General features: G+C 42.7%; 1 protein-coding gene across 11 annotated transcripts in view; it reads right to left on the bottom strand.

Moving 5' to 3' along the window:
• Positions 1-15,320, bottom strand: part of ABI1 (abl interactor 1) — an 81,660-nt gene extending 66,340 nt beyond the window's left edge. For 4 of the 11 annotated variants that reach the window (XM_080386014.1, XM_080386013.1, XM_080386011.1 and 1 more), the window contains exon 1: positions 15,059-15,317. In XM_080386014.1, the coding sequence (XP_080242140.1) occupies positions 15,059-15,175 (117 nt within the window). In that variant the 5' untranslated portion in view covers positions 15,176-15,317. Of the gene's footprint in view, positions 1-15,058 lie in introns of all 11 variants that reach the window. The other 7 variants (XM_080386009.1, XM_080386008.1, XM_080386005.1 and 4 more) reach the window with 6 other exon arrangements.
• Positions 15,321-23,179: the final 7,859 nt, after the last annotated feature.

The raw sequence follows: 23,179 nt of genomic DNA, 5'->3' as shown, positions 1-23,179 counted from the left end.
CAGTTTAGGAATTCCGTTTTAATCCAGGCTGCCAACATTATAGCAAGAAATGAATCTATCTACCTACCCAATAGGAGTGCGATTTACAAAGCAATGCTGATTCTGACAGATGGAGCCTGGGAAGGTATGTGCCAGCTGCTCTGTTAGCAGCATTTTCTGCCCAATACAGCAGTGTTCATCTTGGCTCTGACCTAAACCACTCCCCTTATTAAAAAACAAAATATATATATAAAACCCAGTATTTTTGAAAACACTATTTTCAGTTCTCCTGCCAAATCCAGTAGAGGAGGTATCAGAGTAAATATATATGTCAGCACAATACATTGTTAATGTCAGTTGTTACAGTCTGTGTATACAATCAAAATAGCATGCCACACTGAACTGAGATGACAGAAGCAGACATGGCCATGTGTCATTTTCACACAACCCTTGTACACAATTAGTAAGACTTCAAGACTGCATATGCAGCAAGCTTAAGAAATTTGGCCCAAGTATTACTTTCTGTGGTTTACATTATTTAGACAACACAAGCTCCAGGACAGAAACCACATCTTCCATTTCTGTAAAGCACTGCACAGTATTAGCACGTACAGTTGCTTCAAAATTACACTTTTAACCTCCTTGCAGCATCTATGATTTGCCTTATGACATCAAGCACACAAATTTCTTCACTGCTGATATAAAGCAAGCTCTGACATCAGAGATATCACCCAGAGCTCCAAATACAGACTAATGCCACCCCTGAACTGTCAGCCAGGAAAAGAAGCCCTTAGCACTTCCATAGCAGTCTTCCTTCTTCCACACTAAGAAAGCTACCCTAGGCTTTGGCATGTATGATTATTTCAGCACACTAGACAGCAGATAACAGGGAATTAGAGAGCTTACATTCCATTTGTTTCCTTATATGCTGCCTCTCAAATATTGATCTTTTCTTTTCTGTTTGTAATGGGGCTTGAAATTAAAATGCCTGTCTACTTTAAGTGCCAGCACCCACCAAACAAGTTTTAACTCATCTAACAAGGATATACTCATTGATAAGCCAAAGGTTTGTGGTTTGGGGTTTGGTTTGGTTTTTTTTTTTTTTGGTTTGGTTTTTTTTTTTTTTTTTTTTTTTTTTTTACTTTTTTTGGTGGGAATAGAAAGGAGACACTTTAGCATTTTTTAGTTACCTTAATATCCTCCTTGTAATACAGTGGCAGCAACAAAGAACCTAACTGGAGTGACAAATCAGAACTGGGTAGATTTTCATACCATGCAAGCCTCTGAATCAAAATAGCTTAGAGTAACCTGTTTTGGGCAAAGCTCTTCAGCTCACACTGCGCGCAAGTCCCTTTTCATAATACTGGTAACAATGGTTCCTCCTACAGATTTTATTTACCTTTTCAGTTTACTCTCAAGGACTGGTGTGTGCTCACACAATCAGAAGGTTTTTTTATCTCTGTTTTGAGAAATCAAACTGAAGGAATAAGCCCAGAATAATACAAGAAATCTGTATCTGAAGACAAGCAACATGCTAAAATTCTATGACCTTTTACAGGTGAACTTCCAAGGCTACTTTTCTTTCTAGATCCTCACTCTCTAGTCCTCCCTACCCTCTAGGCAGGCCTGGAATCACACCAGAGGGCATCGAGCAACATTTAGAATAAAAGATCAAACTCCAGTGTCACCTCAGCACGCACAGATTATATGTCAACAGTGCTCTGAACCCATGCAATAGGGTAACCTCAACTGCTGTTTTGAAAGACGGCTAAACACTGAATGTCAGCATCGGCAAAAGGGTCAGTCCAAAAGCAAGCAGGCTCAAAGCTACACTCAGCGTTACAACAGGTTTCTCCACATGGAGATGTCAGAGATGTTGCTGGACAACAAAGCAGGGAGGGAAGTAGGGAAGAGAGCATGGAAAGTCATTACTAGCAGGCCTGTCCAGCTCCAGGAAGAATCTCAAGGCACTAAAATGTAGAGCCAAGAGTTACACAGGCCTTTGACATCCAGTAAATGTCTGGACTGCAAGTGTTCCTAGTTCAGAAACAGTTCTCATATTTAAGAATGTCACTTTCAATACACAGCCACTGCCCAGATTTTACAGATCAGGCAATTCCCAAACATCACAGTATTTTTAAAACAAGAAATGGCCATTACAGGGTCAAACTGTCTTCTCATACTTTGTAGCACTACACTTGTATTTAGTGTCTTGAAGCCTGATATACTTGCTCCAGCAAGAAACCATCCAAGGGCTTGCAGAGATCTCACAACACTAGTGCAACATGCTTAGACTAGAAACCAGGGTACAGTTTTGTAGTAGCTCGCTTCCCACTACAAGGCATACTCTCACATAACGCACAGGCTATACAGTGATCTCATGGTCATAAAGTAATTGACTGCAGTACAAGGACTGATGGTTTTTACAAGAACTTGCATGTAAGTGGAGAAAATCAACCTAGTTTCTGTTTCTATCTGATCGCATAAACAGCTGCTAATACTGCTTAGACTTTTACACACTCCTGGATCTGACCGTACAATTTTTATCTGATAGCTGTTTAAGTACACCACCATCCAGTTTATTTTTGAAGAATTACTTATTATGTTAAAATGTGAGCTTATGGTTAGCAAGAGCATTCCAAAACCTTACATGCATAAACGTATTTGAATACTGTGTTATTTCAATTGCAGCAAGTAGGAATTTAGCTCCTCAAACACACACCCCAGAACAAAACAGATGGCTCAGGAGAATGGAGGAGGGAGGAGGAATGGCAAGAGTCAATAATCTACCATTGTTTCTTTCCCAAATAAACATGAACAGGACAGCAGGTAACAAAAATAAATAAATATGGTAATCTCCACATCCTGCAACAGACAATGCTTAACTTACAGAAACCAACAGAAGACAGAAAGCAAGCTCTTCAATAGAAAACACAGTGCCAAATTAAGGAGTGAGAGGGGTTTGGGGTTTTTTTGGCGTTTTGTTGTATTTTTTTAAAAGAACAAAGTCCTTGGAGAGACAATTGCTGTGGCATTAGCACAGCAGTAGTTCAAGTGAGTAACTGTTCCTAGAAATACAGCTGCAATGACTCCAGCAGACAATTACAGCAAAGTTTTCTAATCCATGTTGAAGTTCCACTGGTGTTTTTATGCTGCTCCTTCACGTGATTTTGAAGACTGCTTCCCCTTCATACACAGTGTTGTAGAGAAGGGCAGGTTTAGGCAGATGCAGGAGGTCCAGAGTCATACAGATGACAGCAGTGCTTGCAATCAGAGGCATGAGAATAGTCACATCCACATCACTCCCTGTCTCCCCTTCTGGTAGTAAAACCACCCCTCAAGTATTCTATTTCAGCACTTGTAGTAGGGCCACCAGGACACCTTGCTACTATCTCACCTGTAATCTGCTTGACCGATGAGCGGCCCTTGTTACAGCCACAGAGAGCTGTATTCAGAAACAGTCCTGTTCAACAGCTACAGAAAGTTTTTTTTGCTAGCCACAGAAAAAGAATTTTCTTATCATGAGTGGCCACATTTTTACACCCATTATACTTAATGATTATACATTTCTCTTAACTTTTGCAGTGGTTAGTTTGCATTTAGTCATTTTCTGAGAAGACAAGCAGCTTAAATGAGTATCTTTTGCTCATTACTTATGTCTTCTATTTGCATAACTCCTTCACAACTGCTCCATTAAACACCTCTTTCCCTCCAAGGCCAATTGTAAAAAGCCTCCTGCTTTATGAGACTGACAAGCATGACTCACAGTGTTCGCCACATTCATTCCCCCAGGCCTCGTAGGATGTTACACAGCCAGTAAGTACCTGCTTCAGTTCCTACTCCCCCACTCCCAGTGCTGCCGCAGTAACCCCTTACAGAAACCTGGGAAAAAAAAGTAAAGCTACCTCTCTAGCTGTCTGCTGTAGGTAGGAAGCAAATAGTAACAGTATTTGCTTTCAATGTTGTCCTTTTACCACGTCACAGCCAGCAAGAAAGACTGGCTGAAGAGAGGTACACAGTGAAGGAGAGTTACACGCTCTCCCCTGTTCCTCCAGCGCTTTTACTCCTACCAGAAACTTGGTGTTGCTCAAGACCCTCGACTTGCTTTTGAATCACCCTTCAAACCATTCCCATTTTCTGTCAGCAAGGTAGAAGGTTATTCAACCTTGGTTATTCTTCATCAACTCTTAAGACCTTTCCATGCCCAAGGAACATGCTGAAATCCTCCATGCCTCCCACATTCAGGACCAAAACCAGCAACTTTTCTCCTCTCGGCAGAGGAGCAACAGCCCACAGGTAATCCCCGCATACTTGGCTTCTGTCCCCAGTAAATGAGCCTCTCTCATAATTACAACAGATACCTCCCTCAAGTCTCTAAACAGTCAATATTCACTGCAGAGTACCGACAGAAGCGGATTTTACAGTTCTTGTTCATGACAGTAGGTTTCTAAAGAGGGAGCATGTGCTAGAAAGCTTTCCATTGTCTGTCACCCTTCTCCATTGGCTTAAAGGACAGACTGCTGAAGAGGAACAAAACATACATCTAGAAAGGACACAGTCACTACTCAAGTGATACAAGACCTCTCAGAAAGTAAGCAGCATTGTATGAGCCCAAGCTTCAATTACACCTATGGCAACAACAATTTTCCCTAACATTCAGAGCTAAAGACACTTTAGAAATCAGATACAAAATCTGTTGCCATTTAAGACAAAATTCCCTTGCAACGCTTCCAGGCAAATCTCAGGACTACTGCAGCAACTATGCCATTTCAGTGCTGGGAGAACATACGGTACACTGCAGCAGGAAACACATCCACAGTATTTGAAGAGAGCCCTTGTACAGCCAAGCACTTCCAAACCAGACACACATTTTATCTAACGCAGCTAAAGCCAGGAGTTTGCATCACAGCTTCTCCCAGACATTTAGCAATCCTGCGTGCCAGCCAGCAAATCAAAAGCTGAACAATCCCTAGCCAGGTCTCCAAGGATCTTGCCAACATAGAGTGCCTCGATACATCATATCTCTGTTAGTCTGACACTCTTTGGACCTTGACTGAAGCACCATCCAAGCCACCTGCCACAAGGCCTCACAGTGGGAACCCTGGAGGCTAGAATTGTGTTTTATAAAAACCCTTCAGGATCAGGTCCAGCTCTGCTTTGTAGATACATACCTACTAATGCATGTTAACAGAACACCGTTCCCCAACACATCCTCCTTTCCCTCGCTGGTAAGAGATTTAAGGCCCTCCAAGGACAGAAGTTTTATTTAGCCCTTTCCACTCCTTGGCCTCAGAGTAACAAAAGGACCAGCTTCCTGAACAAGACAAATTTCTTATAAAGGGAGGGCCTGGCCACATACATTTGAGAGGCCTCCTAACAGCTTTACTAGCAGACAGAATCATGTCAGTCCTATTGCACACAACATCTCCCCAGATGTGTTCTTTCTTCTGTATTCTGCTCATCATGGCTTCCTCAGGTGGTTACAGACCACTTCATGGGCAAGGCTTTAGTCTCAACTCTGAGCCAATAAAGAGAATCTAAAAAAGAAGTGCATATAAACATATTCAGTAGCTACAGGTTTCCAATTATTCAAGCCCATGCTAGTAGAAGCTGTTTATCTGAAAGACATCATGAAAAACAGCTGCATAATTTAAGCTCCAAGGCAGTAAAATATGCAGATAAATAATAGAAAGACATTAATTAAAAGAAATAGGCAAGGGAAAAGAGGTTTTCAGATGAGATCTGAAATAAGACCCAAAGTCAACGAGGTAGAGAGCAAGCACGTGAGTCTGTTTCAGAGCCAGCAGCTGTGATGAGAGCACTCTTGAGTCAATGGTACCAAAAGAGTAAGTCTACAGTGTTCGGCAATAGAAGACAGACAACAGGTCTAGGAAACTGCCTGTAGCAAGCAGATAGGATACTTAACAGTGAGAGAGAAATCAGCAAATTGATATTAACATCACAGGCTAGGAGAAGCACCTGAAGAGAAAGAAATGTTGTCACTAGTAACATCAGTGACATAATAGTGACTAACATCATTAGGTGTACGAATGTGAAAAGACAAGCTATGGCATGGCTTTCTTGACATTATGGCAGCAGTCTGATGCAGCTGCCTGGACACTTCATTCTTCTCTTGTCTATTTGTTTTACACAGACGTTTTCTTATCTCAGGCTCTAGAACACAGAATTTGTGCACGGAGACCACAGTTCAAATAATAATTTGTAGCACACCTGCTACAATAAAGTCAAATAAGATGCTCAACTGACAACAATTGCCACAGGACAAACACTGGTTGGTATATTTGCTGACCCTAAAGTACAACAAGGAGATCAGAGGATGAAAGTGAAGATATGCATTTGGTGAAAGATTAGCTGGAAAAAAAAGCCAACAAAAAAACCCACGCTTGCCTGATAAAGTATAGCTTAGAAAAAACACTGGTGTGAAAATAGCCAGAAGAGTCTACATTTCAATTCTTTTCCAAGGACATCAAAGAAATGTTATGCTTGAAATAGTAAACAAACAAATTCTTTTTCTTGGAACTATTTATAACCTTAAGACCACCCGCTAAGAACATTACGCTTAACTCTAAGGATGTCAAACCAGCATTTCTTTTAGTAAGCCTCCTCTGCCAGAGTTCTGAAAGGCCTTGCTTTCATAACAGAAGTAGGAACAGTACTACATCTTACTCCTCATTGTCTTTGACGTTACAATAAAATTAGGAAAGTGATGCAGTCTCTTCCCCATGAGTTCTTTCAATGTTCATCACTACAGTATCAGGGCCTCCTCACACATGGAGCAGTGTGCTTGCTCTTTAACTTCTGCTGCAGAAAGAGTACACAGAACTGATTATTTTGGGCTCTTTGGAGAGGGAGGGAGGGAGGAAGGAAGAGGGAGGGATGACACTATCCCAAATGTATCTGCTATCTTAACATAAGAAACACAAGGAACATAACAAAGCTGTATCTCATTGCAGAAGATACAACCTCTACTGTTCTTTTAGAATATTCCCCAACAGCAGAAAACTGAATATGGCACACATCACGTGGCTATTACGAAGAGACTTTAACACAAGAGGCCCAAACCAAGAGAAGTTTTGATCTTCAGAGGCTTTTTCAGTTTGCCAAACCCAGCACTTACTAACTAGACATATTTGATCTGGAATCTATTTTTAATAACATTCTTGTCTAAAAGTCACCTTGTAAACAGTCAATCTTTTTCAGGGTAAAACTGATTTGTTTTGTGAGCTTCACCAGCAGGTTGCCCACCAATTTTATCTCATGTTAATACAGACTGTTGAATTTTACAAGGTATTTGGAAATGCTGCACTCATGCTTTGCTCCAAGCTGAAATTCTCATGCGGAGTTCCACATCCCTCCTTTTCTTCTAAAATATCAACATCATAGTAACAAATCTACACTCTGCAAAGCATGCATGGCTCCTGTTAACAGCATTAAGGGCTTGCATATCTAATGAGGAACATGACTTGCATAGTTTCAAGCAAAGGTGGCATCTACACTCTTACTAATTAACCCAGGGAAAAAAACCACATTTCCTCTAATACCAAGAGGAGGCGTTTACAGTTCCGCTTTCACATACTGTACAATAAATGGATTCTTCAAAGAACCCACCTGTTAGAAGTGCTGTATCTTTTATTTCACTAGCTGGCCTGAGGTTGATGAAACACGTGACTGAGCCTCTCCAGCACAGTCAGATGGGCACGCTGACAGGCTGGAGGTGAAGGAGGAAACACACCTACAGATACCACGTTGCGCACAGAACTCTGTTCAGAAGCGCATCATAACCTATTCTCTACCACATCCCCGGTCTTAGCCCCACAAGGGCTCTGCGCAAGTTTTGAGCTGCAAAGGGTTATTTCTATAACCCACAGGAGACATCAAGCGTCTGTCTGTGGCAGCCACTTCACCAGCAAGGTCAGGAAAAGGGAGGAACCACTTCAGGCACCGTATCTACTATTACAAATTCAGCAGTTACTTCCCTTAGGCGTGGAGGGAAGGGAGATTCCCTGTGACCGAGTTCACCTGCCTCTGTGACCAGTGCTCAGATTTGGGGGTGGGGGTGGAAAGAACAGCATCAGAGGAACACCACTCTGGTTAACACAAATACTAAAGGCAGCAAGAACACTCGGGTCATCGTGAACAAGCCTGGACACTGAGTAACTGGGGGCCCACAAGCCTTTTCCTGCCAGGTAAGAACAAATAACCACAACACACTCCTTTCAACTGTAAGTTACTAATTAAGAACTGAACACTGGCACAGAGAGAGCAAGATACACTCTCATCCCTCAAGGATGTCTTGCTACACCAGAACTGACACTTCATCCACACAGCTGCCGCCCTGCTGTTCTGTAGATAAGTAAGATTTCAGTCACCAGAACTGTCAAACACAGACTGCTTTCACTAATGAGAAAGACAGCGATATCTTCTAGTGCCTCTGCCAAGACAGACACCCCCACCAACATGCAGACAGACAGTACCAAAATCATTATGTAACTACAGAAGTTTGCAAAGCCAAAAATTAGAATCTCAAGGTTCTTATGAGAGGAGATATGTAAAACCCTTAAAAAGTAAATGCTGCTAACGAGTCCAATGATGTTTTCAGGTGTATCTTTTCCCAAGGGATTCATTGCACTGTCTCTGTGGACACTGACTTCACATCTCTGCAGATACACACTTCTTGCTGCGCTGTAGTAACGGAGTCAACTTGGAAAGGCGGGGGGTGGGGATGGTGGCATGGAACCCTTGTGTACAGCACTGGAAGTCCAAACAATCAGGTTCTGTTCCCAAATCTGACAGCACGTCCCTATATGACCTTGCACAAGTCAGTTATAAATTCTATGCCTCCATTTATCCTTCTGTAAAACGAAGACAATTCAAAATACTCAACAAAAATATTGGGAGGTTGCATCAGGTTTTTTCTTTCACAGTCTGGGGGTTTTATTGTTAAACTTAGATCAGAAGCATAGATATTAACAGGAACTTTGCCCTCAGAGGTACAATGCTTCGTACTTGTACACGGCCTGCTCCTGTCTTCTTAAGTTCATTACAATGTGATCCACTTTATGAGCCCTCCTCAAGGCCTATCTATTTCCTCTTTACCATAGGAGCTACTTACTGCACCAAGCTCCCAGAGATCCAGAGGGAGGTAAGCATTAGACAGTTGCCCCTCTTAGTCACGTCTTCTTTCTTCCTTCCAACAATTCCACAGGGCTGGGCCCAGCAAGCAGAGCACAGAGAGCAAGGATCACACTTAACATACACTGACAACACACAACCTGCAAGCTTCTTCCTTCCAGCATATGTGGAAACAGAAGGGAGCGGACAGCACTTCCTTTGTGGAAGAAGCAGTATGCACCTAGAAAAAAACCTTATCCCAATCCACTTTACTCCTCCCGATTAAGGCAGCACAGTGCCAACACAATCATCTGCTGAAATACTAACGAAAAATGGAATGGGAAGAGCAGCTGACATCTTGCTGGCTTCTTAAACCAAACGTACCAAAATTAATGGAAACATTTCAAATTTTGGAAAAGCTCGTATCATCTACCTCCTTTGGATACAAAACACATACACAACACTCTTGGATCTGTTTGCTGTGTACACAGGGTAATCGCTGATTCAGTGAAGTTGCACTATTGCCTTACTGCTGATTTTGAGCTAAACATAAAGCTGTATTTTCCAAAACACATACAACACACCAGCACAGAAGAGCTACAAGCCCAACCCACCAACCTGTACCCAAATTATTACTTTTTTTTTAAACCATGCCCATAGAAAAGCCAGTGCCTTTCATACTGATGGCAAGTGTTTGTTTAAACTACCTTAAAAAAAGAACAGTGTTTAAAAGTTAAGCTAACATCTTAAAGGATGTGAGTTAAGCCTACAAACCATAGTGTATGGTAAAACCATATTTTATCTTGTGGCTCTGAAACTCTCCAATTTTGAATTATATTTTGATGTTACAGAACATGAAGTAGCTTAATTTGCTTTTCTTACAAAATGTTCCAAATTTAGCAATGAAACCAGGAGGGGGAAAAAAAAAAAAAAAAAAAAAAAGGAAAAACCCACTGTATTTACTCTCAATACAAACTAATTAACCTATGAACATAAAAGCATGCAAGTTCTCACAGCTCAGAAAAGATTTTTATTAGTGACAATTTAAGAAGTTTATCCTTTTAAAGCAGGCCACTTCCTGAATTAGACATTCTGAGTGCACTTCTTTGTACTGAACTAAACTAAGCCACTCTCCATACACCAGGCAACCAAGCTGAGTGTCAGATCTGTTACCAACATTTACAGAAAATGACACACCATGAAAAATGTTATTTCCTTTCCAATATGTACAATCTACTGTATAGTAAGGGTGGAACATCCAAGCTATAAACCAGAAAGAATTCCTATACACATACTAGAAGACAACATAAGGATTTGTGAAACTTCTTGCATGCAACACTGTGCAACCACACACATTTATTGCTCTACCAACTTGGAAAGACACTTCAAATTTTTTTGCAACAGTAGTCAAACTTAAATCTGTCCCTGCTTTTGTCTGTTTTACCCAGAACTTGTAAACCCACCATTTAGTTCCCACATACCAGTTGGAAGCTACAGAAGGAAACAGCATGATAACAAAAAACCACGTATTTAGGCAACACAGCACTTACTTCCTTAAAAGGTCTTTCACTTAATTTATTTTCTAAAGCTGCTAAACCTATCCACTAGAGACTATCAAGATCAGAATTTACACAAGTAGTACATATTCCAAGCCGTTCATTTAGAGGTTCTCACAGTCATATTAAAATTATATTTGAGTTTAAAAAAATATTACAAATGGATCTTACCAAGTGGCCTAGAAGCAAAGGGATTGATGAAAACTATGTATATGCCTGTGCATAAACAAGACTATAAGAAACATCTGATTTAGACAGTAGGAGAGAGTTGTAAGCAGTGTTTTACAGCACTACACCAGCCAACTGAAGTTGCTCAAAAGGAAGTCATCAGCACAGTAACACTGAAGACACTGGTTTCCTGCATCATTCTAACACTTCATAGGCTAGTTATTGTAAATAAGTTCATTAAAAACTGAAAGTAATTCAGTTCAGCCAAGAAACTGACTGGAAAATCTCTCTGGAAGTTAGTATTTTCAGCTGAAGAACCACAATTAGAACTCTAAGTACTTTAACTCCACGTTATTTCTGCATTAGTACTGATAAAGTCCATACTATTCAGGATACTGATTAAATTCCTCACTAGCATCTTCAGCTTTATGTCACAGATTTTCAGATAACTCTTCACGGTTACATACAAACTGAAAGGGGCTAAGTTCCAGAATTATTTGCAGGCAAAAGGATTTGAGGAAGGCATTAAGTACTGGAACTTACAGTTACATGGCACCTATGAAGAAGTTTTGTTTATTTCCATTATCAGATAGTTTCACCACTCCTTCCCTTGCTTAATCTCACTGCACTTTATAATAAAGGTATGCCAATTCACAAGCAAATGTCTCCATCACAAGAGAACAGTCATACCAGTATTCTCAAGAGTGATAGGAAAAATATTTAGAAAACTATACATAAAGTACATTTTCCTGGATATCAAGAAAACTTATTTCAGGAGACAAAAACATGCTTCCAGTTAAAGATCCAAGGTTCAAAACCTGCTCTTAAAACCGTTCAGAGTTTAAGTCTCTGATCTAAAAGAAAACAGGAATTTTCTACCAGTTTGTCACTGAAGCTTCCAACCAGAAACATAACAGATTTTAAATCATGTCACAGGTTAAATATAGTAATGTACTTATAACACCTTTTTCCTTCTAGTCAAAGCCAAAATCCCCACCAATAACATCACAACTTCCTTCAATTACTACTTCTACATTTGATTTCCTTTTTTTCTGTCTCACTCTCTCCCCCATCCCCCCAAGACTGCCACCATACCATACTTTCCTTTTAGCACTGCAGGTCTTCCTTAGAAACTTATTTGCTCTGCTTCTCCCCAGCTATTTTCCCTTCCTATCAGATAAATGTTCTAGGTAACCAGAACACACGTGGAGAGCAAACTGTGTTACTGCCTGGCATTCTGATTTATTCACAATTTGCCTTAGCAAGAAACTGCTTCCCACTTTTGTTAGAATAGTGGTTTTCAGCTTGGCAGTCCCAAATGCTGTCACCTTTCCTAAATGCTTCACTAAAAGGATGCTTACTGTCAATAGAGCCACATCCACCATTAGGGACTCGGGTGCGACCCAGGTGAGTTCTTCTCCAATACCTCCTCTTTTTTTTTTTTTCTTTTTTTGAAGAATCCCAAAAGACACTGAACACACTCTCTTCAAAAAAAAAAACCACAGTATGACTGAGATTTTGCCAGAATTATTCCCACGTTAAGTGGGAGAGACAAAACAAGATTCCTACATTTTCAGATACAAAAAAATAGAGATATAGTTTGAATACAGCAATGTAATTAGGGGTAGGAAATTGCTTTCCTGTTTAAGTGAGCAAAGAATACACAACATAAGGCTGAGAACATCAAGAGTTCTGAATAAGTATCTGAGTGCTATTACAATTACTACAGATTGTTACCATCAGCAGTCAGAACAGTCAGATTAAACTTGTACCACCTCAGTGCCACAATGCAGAGTAGGTGACAGCACACGGTGGGTTTTCCTGCCAAGAATCACATAGCCTTTCCCACAGAACGAGAGAAAACTCTCCAAATGCAAAGCTATCCAAAGTCAGAGAAGCCAGACTGAATCCGTCACCCTCTACGGGATAAGTTACAATGCGTAGCCATTTCTGAACTGTTTTAATACTCACTTCATGGACAGGTTCTGTGTTCTGGCCTGCCTTTCTTATAAAATGCTCAATTACATCAAATTAAAAAAAAAAAAAAATTGTACTATGCGTTGGTTAAGCCTCTACCTCTCCTTTCCTCCATTCCCATCCCACGATATACACACTCCCAAATCTCAACCCAGTGCCCTGTGTCAGATCGCCTAATCCTGCAGTGGCCCCACCACAGGCACGGGAAGTATAATCTGTTCAGTAGTCCAACTGGAGAGCAGATGGCTTTGTATAAAGTGCTGATTAAAAAACCCACCTCCATCACACATTAAAAAAATATGTAATTTTATCAATTTATTTGCCATTTTCACTGAGTAAACATACAACGGGTGTACAAAACAAGCGAGGTATAAATTTCTCAAAGCTACCGCACAAGTCCTCATTACGAATTTTAGAATTCCAGCTTCCTTTCAAAAGGGGTAAACACAGCTGTACACAGATAAAACAGACTGTACCAATCCCACATCCAGCTGACCTTGATACTTGAGGTGAAAATGAGCTATCACATTTAAAAAATAAATAACTGCATAAAAACCACCCCAAATGACTGGATAGGACCTAGCTCGAGTGTTGGGTTTTTTGGTTTGTTTGCTTGAAGAAAAAAAAAGACAATTTTTAGGACTGAAGAAAACAACCTAATTGAAGATTCTCTGTAAATTTCTAACACAGGGAAAAAGTCAGGAGCAGGAGACAGGTCAAAACTTGTGCTGCAATTACCATGCTCATGTATTTGTCATATTTCCCATGAGTAAAACCAAATGAACCTCGCCTCTTAGAAACATTTATATCAGCAGCTTTCTTTGGGTGGAGCAAACAACTCGGAAGAGTAAATAGACATTAACTCATACTACCTCACATACCACACACACCAAAAAAAAATCTTGACAATATGCCTTGTTAAAGCAGTTTTAATCCAAGTAGCTCATTTAGAAAAAAGTATTTCACTTCATATTATTAAAGCTGTGTTTTCAAATTTGCTACTCCATTTCTAAAAACAGTAAGATAGCTTACCAACAACAACGGATGCCAGAGAATTTAACAACCTGCATTAAACACTCATCACAGGTAGTCTAGTATTAGATTCAACAAGTTCACTTTACAAGCTGTCTAGTAAGTAAAACGGAGCTCATTTGCTTTCCCCCTTCAATTTTTTTGTTAAAAAAAAAAAAAAAGTTGAATTTGAGCATCTCTGGATGGCTCTGTAGTCACATGAGTATAACCAAATACACAGACTTATGGAGTTTCGTGCGGCAAATCTTGAAAAAATAATAATAGCAAACTGTGCTTAAAAGCAGCTTCACAAAAATAGCCTTAAAGCAAGGCCAAGAAGCACTGGCATTCGGGGGGGAGGGAGGGGGATCCACACCGACCGGAGACACGGTACAGCCAGGGGAGCCTCCTCCAGCACCGGAGACCCGGTGTGAAACCGCGGCTGCAGGGTGCCTGCGAGCGGAGCCTGCGAGCGGCACCGATTGCCATTTTGAAGCACCACCCCACGCTCGCGCACGGGCAGCCCCCAGCCCCCACAGCCCGCGGGATGCGGGCCCCGGCGCGCCGCGCTCCCTGGGCCCCGCCGGGGCTCCCCCCGCGGCTCCCCCCCGCCGACCGAGCTCCGTGATGTCCCCCGCGTGCGGGGCCCCTTCCGCCCCCCGCGCCGCTGCGGATGGCGCTGGCGGAGGGGCCGGCCGGCACCCGCGCTCCACGTGAGGCGCGCGGAGCTGCCCGCCTCAGCGACCGCCGCCAGCCGCCGCCCCGGGGCCCGGCGGCGTCCCCCGGAGGGAGCCGCGCCGCTGGGAGGCGAGGGGGAAACCCGAGATACTGGGTCTGAGCCGGCCACACGGAGCAGCTCACCGGCCTTCGTGCCCCGCTCACCCCCCGCCCCAGCCCAGGGAGGTCTCCGGGATGTGACTCATAATAAATAAATACAGAAAAAAAGAAGGGGGGGAAAAAAAAAAAAAAAAAAAAAAAGACACACCCTCCGAGCCGGACTGACATAATAACCCCCTCCCTTCCTCTCCGGAGAGGGGGCAGGGAAGCCCGGTCGTTGGGCTGCAAAAGTTGAAAGAAAAGGCAAACCCGGGGGAAGGGCTGCGGGGCGGGGAGCGGCGGCGGGGGCAGCCAGGCGCCGCGCTGCCCCTCCGGCGGCTCCGGCCCCGCCGCCCGCACCGGAGCCTCGCCTCGCCGCCCCACCGCCGGCCCCGGTGCGCTGCCCCGCCGCCCCTCACCTGGATGTAGTTGTTTTCGCAGTAGTCGGCCACTCGAGTGAGGTTCTGGTAGCTCTCGAGCAGAGCCCGCTTGCCAGAAGGGATTTCCTCCTCTAGCAACATCTGCAACTCTGCCATTTTCCACCCCTCCGCATCGCTTCCTCTTGCATTAAAGAGACAGCGGCAGCGCCGGGCTCGCAACCCGCCTGGTATTGTGGGATTCCTCCTCGCCTCGCTTTCGTGAGCTCTCGCTTTCCCCACCCATCCTTCCCCCTCCGAGGGGTGGGGAAAAAAAAAAAGAAAAAAAAAAAGGAAAAAAAAAAAAAAAGCCACCCCCGCTTTGCAAAGCAAGCCGGGAGCTGTAGGCCACGCCGCGACGCCAGGGCTCATGCGCGGGGCGGGCGCTGCTGATGGCCGCGGCCGGGAGATGGCGGGGCCGGGGCCGTCGCCCTGCCTGGCCCCAGCGGCGGGACCGGGGCTGCCGGACCGGCCTTCGTGGCGCCTGGAGACTTGGGGGAGCCGTTTGTGGCCTCCCCCCGCCCCCCTCAAATAAAACCTCCAGCCCCAGCAGTGCTGCCCTGAGGTGGCAGCTCTCTTCAGGAGAGGCCGATAGTGGCTAGAAGGGAAGTGCTGCCCTGGTTATAGCCTCCTGTATGGGTAGAAATCTGTAAGATGACAATAAAATCGGTAAAACAATAGCGGTATCGTGAATAGGGGCTCCTAACCTCCCTTCCCAGGGGGTTATCCCAAGGGGGAGAGAGAAACACTGAACGTAAGCTGTGTCGATCTTTGTGAAGGCCTGCCTGGAAGTAATAATTGACATTTAGCATTTTTCTGGTTTTAGTTTCATAAGAAGACTTTAAATATTTGGCTGTGATAAATACATTATTCCTACCACTCTTTTCCCTCAATTGTTAACGATCCTTCAGGGCCTCTGGTTGTTGTAAAGGTATGGAAGATAAAGGTCTGGCGATTATTTAGTCCAATCTTTCCTGCATGTGTGGTTTGGGGATTTTTTTGTAAGCCAAATCCTGTTTTCTGTGATTATACCAGAAGAAAAGCCAACAACAGCAGGTGGCTGCTACGCTGGGATGTCCAAGCCTGCCTTTGCAATGAGTAACGGGCCCAGAAGAAGCTCTTTCCAAAGCCTGTTACTCATGCTTTGGCTTTGTGTGCTGTGTCTACAGAGGAAGAAACTAATAGCAACTGCTATTAGTCCTTGCGTTTTAGTAGTTGTCCCAGAGAAACCCACACAATGCTGAAAAGTCAGAGAGTTTCAGAAAAATATATTCTAAGATACACAGTAAGAAAGGCTGCCTCATCTCTGCGTAATCGTGTGGTATTTTGCACGTCGTCTGGAGTCTTCTATTTGCAGCATTAAAAACCACTCTGGTCATACCTTTGGTGTACCTGCTGATGTCTCTAAATCAAGGTGGAGAGAGGAAAAATAATTCTTCCCTTCCCTCCGAGGTCAGCAAAATCCAGCATCTCAGTCTAGAACTGTGGAAATGAGGGTGAATGGTAGGGAGCTGGGGGAGTACCGGTGGGCCTGGGAAGGTCTCTGCAGCTGCAGTTCCAAAACCCACCCCCTGGCTAGGACAGCTGGACAGGTGCTGAGAGAGCTGCTTGAGTGCTGCCTGGGGCAGCAGGGAAGGGGCTGGTATATTTGCAGCACTTGCTGTGGGGTAGAAATGCATCCACATTGCTGTCTTCTGATGGTTAATTCATTTGGCATCTTAGAAAAATTGTTTCCCAAGTGGCTTCAATAACTCTCTTTAGGACAGCATGTAATTTCCAATAAAACATTTTATTTTGGATTCCAAGTACCCTTTTAATGTAAAATAATTAAATTTGATCTGCAACAGTACTGAGATATAGACAAGCTTTTAATGGGTCCCAGGGCAAGTATGATCAGAAACCATCTTGGGCACTGGCTTCTTTTTGTTTCCAGCTTTCATCATACAAAGACAAATTTGGTTTCTCTGTTCAGTCTGGCTGCAAGTTGCCAAACACCCATTGGCTTGGATGAGTCCCTGATTGTCTTCAGATCACAGACTGACCTCATGGAAGCTGTTAACGCCCTCACATAGCACAACCATTGTCGGCTCTTCTTAAAACGTTGTTGCTGCCCCTATACCAAGAGACAGTAGATGTGTGGGGCCTTGCACATCGACTGTTTTCGGTATGAGAAAAATTAGCGGTGTGTGTTTTGCTAAATGTGTTTCACTTCAGGGGGCAACCTAGTCTGATGGCAGGGCAGCAGCTGAGCAGGGCAGTGCTGGCTCCCAAGAAACGCACCCACCTCAGGCAGCAGAGCAGAGGCTTCAGGAGGGCTTACAGCCCCTTTCCCTTCAACAGACCCCGACCCACAAGGCCTCGCACAAACCTAGAATCCCACCGGCGCTGCGTCAAGGTGTTCTCGCAACGCCAAAGACCTTGGAAGACGGCGTCAAAGAGCGCCACCTTGTGACAGCTGCGTTGAGACTTTTCTACCGCCTGGCGGGCACAGCCGCTGGGTAGACTTTGTAGATACGGAACCACCCTAACTGGCTCCACGCTGAGCTAAGTCGATTCCAGCTGGACTTTATAACTTTGTGCCATACAACCACGGCAGTAGTGCTGTGAGGGCCACACAGTCAAAAAAAAATGTACTGGGAATTGTGGTGCAGACATGCTCAACTGATTGGATCAGCAGGCCTTACTGCCCCATGTTAGCCCTCCTGTTTTCAGAATGACTCTCTGCAAGGTCACTTATGTGTCTTTGCAGTGTGTTCCTCATGTCTGAGGTTTTTGGAGGGTTTATTGACTCAGATGCAATAGACTCAAGGTGACTCCATGAGTGTACCTGGTGTATACACAAAGTGATCCCAAAGCACCTGAAAACACAGAGACATTTGGGAGCTATGCAAGTGCTTGCTAAATCTAGCAGAACGAGCCCTGAGCCAAAGCCAATAGATCTTAGACTTGAGCTGACATTTGTTGAAGACACTACTGTGCATCTGAGCTGCATTCACTGTGCTGTTGTTTAGAAACTGTGGTGGTGTTATCATCATCATCATCACACTTTCCCATTGCTCCAGACAATAAACTGCTGATTAGAACAAAAGTTAACTAACTTACTCAAGACACCTTAAGTGTGCAAGGGAGCTGCGAATTAAAATTTTCCTAGCTGGGGCAGCCAGATTGGTAGAGGAAAAAATGTAATGATACTCTTCAAGCTCCACCCAAATGATCACCTGAATGAGATCCCATCCAGAGTAAAGTGTACTTACATACCTCTCAATGTCTCAACTGTCTGTCCGAGATTTGCTCCTCCTCAGTGAGGCATCATGATCTCCAGGGGCAATACTGTCCTTCTGGGACATAGCCCATTTTGACTGGCAAAGAAAAATGTGACTATATTCTAAATGCACCTGTTTAGAACAGCATCAACGTAGCAGCATCAAAGCAACTTCTCCTGCGCTGTAATTTGTGTAGCTCTGTAACTGTCTATTCCCTTTTCTAGGCCACAAATTGACATGTGTCTTAGTTTTTCCCTTGGGAACAGTACTTGTTTTAGTAGTGTTGATTGGAAAATAATTATTTTTTGTTGGACTGTTTCTCAGCTGGATCAATTCCCGATTCAGTAGTTTAGCCACACAAGCACTTTTGATTGATAGGGCAAAGGAGATCACGGATCTGAGGGGGCAGCTGGAAGCACAGAGGACGCAGGGCCTGTTCAGATCAGCCACATCAGCTCTACTGCCAAATGCCAAGTCTCATGCTCTTGTAAGAAAAATTTTGTTGATTACAGTGGTATACCTACACAAGTGTGGCTGTACTGGGACAATCCTATGTGAATACTTAATGCTGTAACTTTTTTTTTTTTTTTTCTGGGACCAGAAGTTGCCTTTTTTGTATTTCCTACACCAAATCATAAGTATCTGCCCAAGAAGGTACATAGCTCTGCACTCTCGTGGGCACCTCCTCGTACCCTTTTTTGCAATTAATATTTTTAAGGTTTTCATCACAGCTGTATCAACTGGAGATGCTCCCTTCTGCCTTGCCACGGGAGCAGGGGTATTTGGGGCAGGGCTGCATCCCTGAGCCTGGTCCAGGGACCCCATCACCCCCCGCATGCCAGTTGCTAGGCAGCCAGCGAGCTCTGTGCGGCAGAGCCAGCACGCACCAGCCAGGCATTGCTAGGCAGCCTGAGCTGCTGGGGAGCACAAAAATAACAAGATTCAAAACTGTGGCTTCAAGAATGCACAAGATAAGAGCAGCACAAAAATAAACAGTTTTACTGTATTTTGACATGACCCTTCTCCTCTAATACATTTTCACATGCAGGATTTCCCTTCTGTCTTGACCTCATTTTTCATAAAATTCTCTCCTCTTCATCCCTACTGCATGCTTATCTTTGCTCCTTCGCAGTGCTCTGGTGCCAACAGCCTGTCCTTTTATCTCACCTCCACTACCTTTTTCTCTGTCATTTTGGTTGTTTGCCTCCCATGTTCTGCTGAATCCCCTGTTCCTCTGGCCTCTTTCATTTTTGTCTTCATTCCTTCACCTTTCTCAGCTCAGCCTCTGGCCACCAGGTTGCCTCCTGATTTTGCCTTTCCATTTTCACTGCATCAAAGAATTCCTCCCGTATCTTCTTCCGATTTAGGTCCCTTCTGCTGCCATCACTTCCAGCTGCCTTTCACAAGGTAGGGTTATCTTCTTAATCCCTAAAAATACTGCCAAGGCAGAGGAGGCATCCACTGCCCCAAGAGTGTGGGGAAAATGGAGGATCCAGACCCTGGTGATGCAGCCAAACATATGCAGAACCTCAAGAAAGCCCGTTTATTTCTTCCTAGATGTAAACCAGGTAACATGGGTATTGTGTGACAAATGACAAGATGGCTTGCTTCTTACACCTGTAAAAAATGAGGCTAAACTATTTTGTTATAAAAGCATTTTGAAGAACGGCTGGCTTTAAAGCAACAACTTAAAGCAGGAGGTGGATTTCTGGCAGTAATCCTTTTTTATTAGCAAATGTTTTTGGCCTTCTTTTATTTAATGACTTGGGGGGTGGGTAGTTTAAATATTAAAAGAATCAATCCCATTGCAAGGCGTAGGCACTGAGTGAAAGTCAGCTTTCTGAATAGACCCATGCAGGTTCGGCCCACTCATTAGAGGGCAGGTTGGAATTTTCTGATGAAACAGCTGTTTGTTGGAGGATGCCTTCAAAATGGAAGACTTTCTTTGATATGTATATATGAAGTAAAGCTTTCTCTGAGAAAGGTTTTTCATTCTGCATAGAGCTTCTGGTCAAAAGCAGACAGAGACACACCTCGTCCAGGAAACGTAGTATTTGGGTAATTAGCAGCGAAAGGGAATATAGTAGGTCCAAAGGCAAGTCTCCTGTGTCCATGGCTTGAAAGGAGGTACTGAAAGGTGGATGCCCTCTATCAGCAGTGTTCCACTCACTAAGCTCTTTGGAGCGAGCGTCCCTTGCAGGAAAAAACACTGCTCAAGCTCTTGAGAATTGTTTTGAAATCTGAAAACACCATGAGCACCTTTTCTGTTCTGTTTTGCACCACCTGATAAAGACTGTGAGAATAACAGAAACAAAAATGTTCCAGAGTGAATGCCTGTAGAGCTGCCCCAGGCTTAGTGGGGCTTATTGGCTCAGACATTATTTGCAGGGTCATCAGAAATATAACTGCTTCCTTGAGATGCAGAGCCTAAGATGGCTTTGCAAATTCATGCAACACTGCATGTGACATCTTAAGACCACTGGCCAGTGCTGAACCCAGAGTTACTAAGCTCTTCTGAACTATATTTACTGTATATAGAACTGAAGTGTCTCTGGTATTCCTTGAAGCATCCCTAATATCCAGGTTTTTCTGTTCTCCATCAGTTCCCAGTCTCCTATGATCCCAGATAATGGAGAGCTGATTGTAATAATACCATCCTCTAGTTTATACACACCTCAGAATTGATTAGTCCACACTCATGGCTATACCTAACTGCAATCTGTAGCCCAATTTATTTCCTATCTTCAGCACTAAGTTTCTGTACATTAATTGGAAGGATAAAAACCAGAAAGCAGTAAACATCTGCATTTCAGTTCTCAAGTGTTTCAGAGCTAGCATTTGATCCATCTCTGAATTTTTTACTTTTTTATCAATTGAAACTATTTCTGTATGTCCATTTTTATGCTAAATAAAAAGAAACCAAAGACTCATCAAAATGTGCTTAGCATAATACAAAGGTTTAAAAGAATCTATCACCGTGAAGATAATTGCACAATTGCAATTTTTGATTGTATTTGAGGAAATGTGAGCATGGGTAGGAATTACTTTTATATACTTTCTATTTAAGAGATCGGTGTTTTTCTAAGCTCCACAGGGTGTTTTTTTTATGTAGATTAAAAGCATTCATATTCTGTACTGATTAATTAGTATGCCTCTTTTGCATTTAAATATATACTTCATTGAATTGCAGCTTTCCATCACAAAGCAGAAAAGAAAAAATAAATTATAACATCATGTTACAGAAAGAGTGCTATTTTCCCAATAAAAATAAATATTTGACAGCAATTCTGCAGTGATAGTATCTCTCAGCACAATATTTGGATGGCAAAATAAGGCAGAGCATAATAGTATTTTTTTCAGCAAGCAAAACCACATTGGGTCTATTCCAGCCCTCAGTGAAACAGTAAAGCTTCAACTGGAAGCAGTATTGAGTAAATGGGGTTGAGCAGTATTTGAAAAAGAGTATCTTCAATAGGCATTGAAGGCAAAAAGAATGGGATCGGATGCTCAGCAGCCCTCTGTTGCAGTTGTCTACTAGAAAATCATTTCCATACTAAGATAACATTGACATCCTCCTTGGTATTGTCCCAGTCAGAACCCAAACACAGACTGTGCAGATAATGAGGGTAAAAAGTCATTACACATAGACTGAGGCTATTCTCTATTGGGAACATTTAAAAATAAATCAGGCCATTCAGTGCAGTCCAACGGAATTTAAAGGGTAAGCACTGACTATTCAGAATAAATAGGGGTTTTCTTTCCTGTTGCTTTTCATTACATAACAGGAACAATCTCTTGTGTCTATGAGATTGATTACATGTCTCAAAGTTAGTTTTGATATTAATCAACATCAGCAACTACTTATTGTTTCCTGTAGCATAATGCAGTAAAAATTGTCCTTTAATTACCTCTAATGAAAGTTACCTGCAGTGAAAGAGAATATGTGCCACTTCAAAATGACTTGGTTCAGAGGGCAGTAAATGCAAATATGGACAATCTTTAAGATGCGCAGGCACAATTAGAAGTGAGCATGTAAATTACTGATGGCAGCTCCTGCTATGCTCAACTATTTGATGTCAACATTAGCTGTGAATGTTTCAATTTATTTGGTCATACCATAATAATCCCCAGCATTTTTCTGGCCATTTCTGGTGTTTTCTAAATGGTTGGGGACTTTTACACACTGTCACGTAATAATTATGTACTTGCTCAGTATTAAAAATGCTTCTAACGTTCTTTAAAGTAATTCTGAGCTTGAAGTGGATTAATTATGCTTGCCGTCATTTCTCTTCAAATGTCTTACCCTTCACTCTCTATCTGACATGTTTGTACTTCTCAAAATTTCTTCAGTGTATAAGGTGGAGCCTATCTAGGTTTTTACATCAGTTGGAAGATGTCTCATAACTAGATAACTCTGCTTATACACTAAGGAGAAAAAAGGTTTATTTAATACTGTTCTGACTGCGAAAGAGATCAAGATGGTTTTACAGGGAAGATACATTATAGACACCTCACTGTACTGTATGTGAAATTTGTAGTTAAATTTCCCCTTGTAATGCTTTGCTTTCAGTTGCTTATACCTTTAGCAGTCTTAATTTAGCCCCAGTAGCACATATTCCTATTTCAGACTTTATTTTTCCCCTTCAAGGAACTTGTGAGGTGGAAAGAAGAAAAAATACTTTCTATTGAATCCATTACAAATATTTCAGCCAAGAGGTCAAACCCCCAGCAGTTCTATATTTTCAATGAGGACTTTCAAATTCAGCAGAAGGTAGTTTCAGGGTCATACCTCCTGCTCTTCCTGACAAAATCTGACAAAATTTGGTTAATTCCTAAGTTTCTAAAAGCAATAATTGCATAC

This window comes from Falco punctatus, assembly GCF_963210335.1.
Source record: "Falco punctatus genome assembly, chromosome: 4".
In the NCBI taxonomy this organism is placed as follows: Eukaryota; Metazoa; Chordata; class Aves; order Falconiformes; family Falconidae; genus Falco; species Falco punctatus.
The sequence above is the reverse complement of the archived record's forward strand: the minus strand, read 5'-3'. Positions and strand labels throughout refer to the sequence as shown.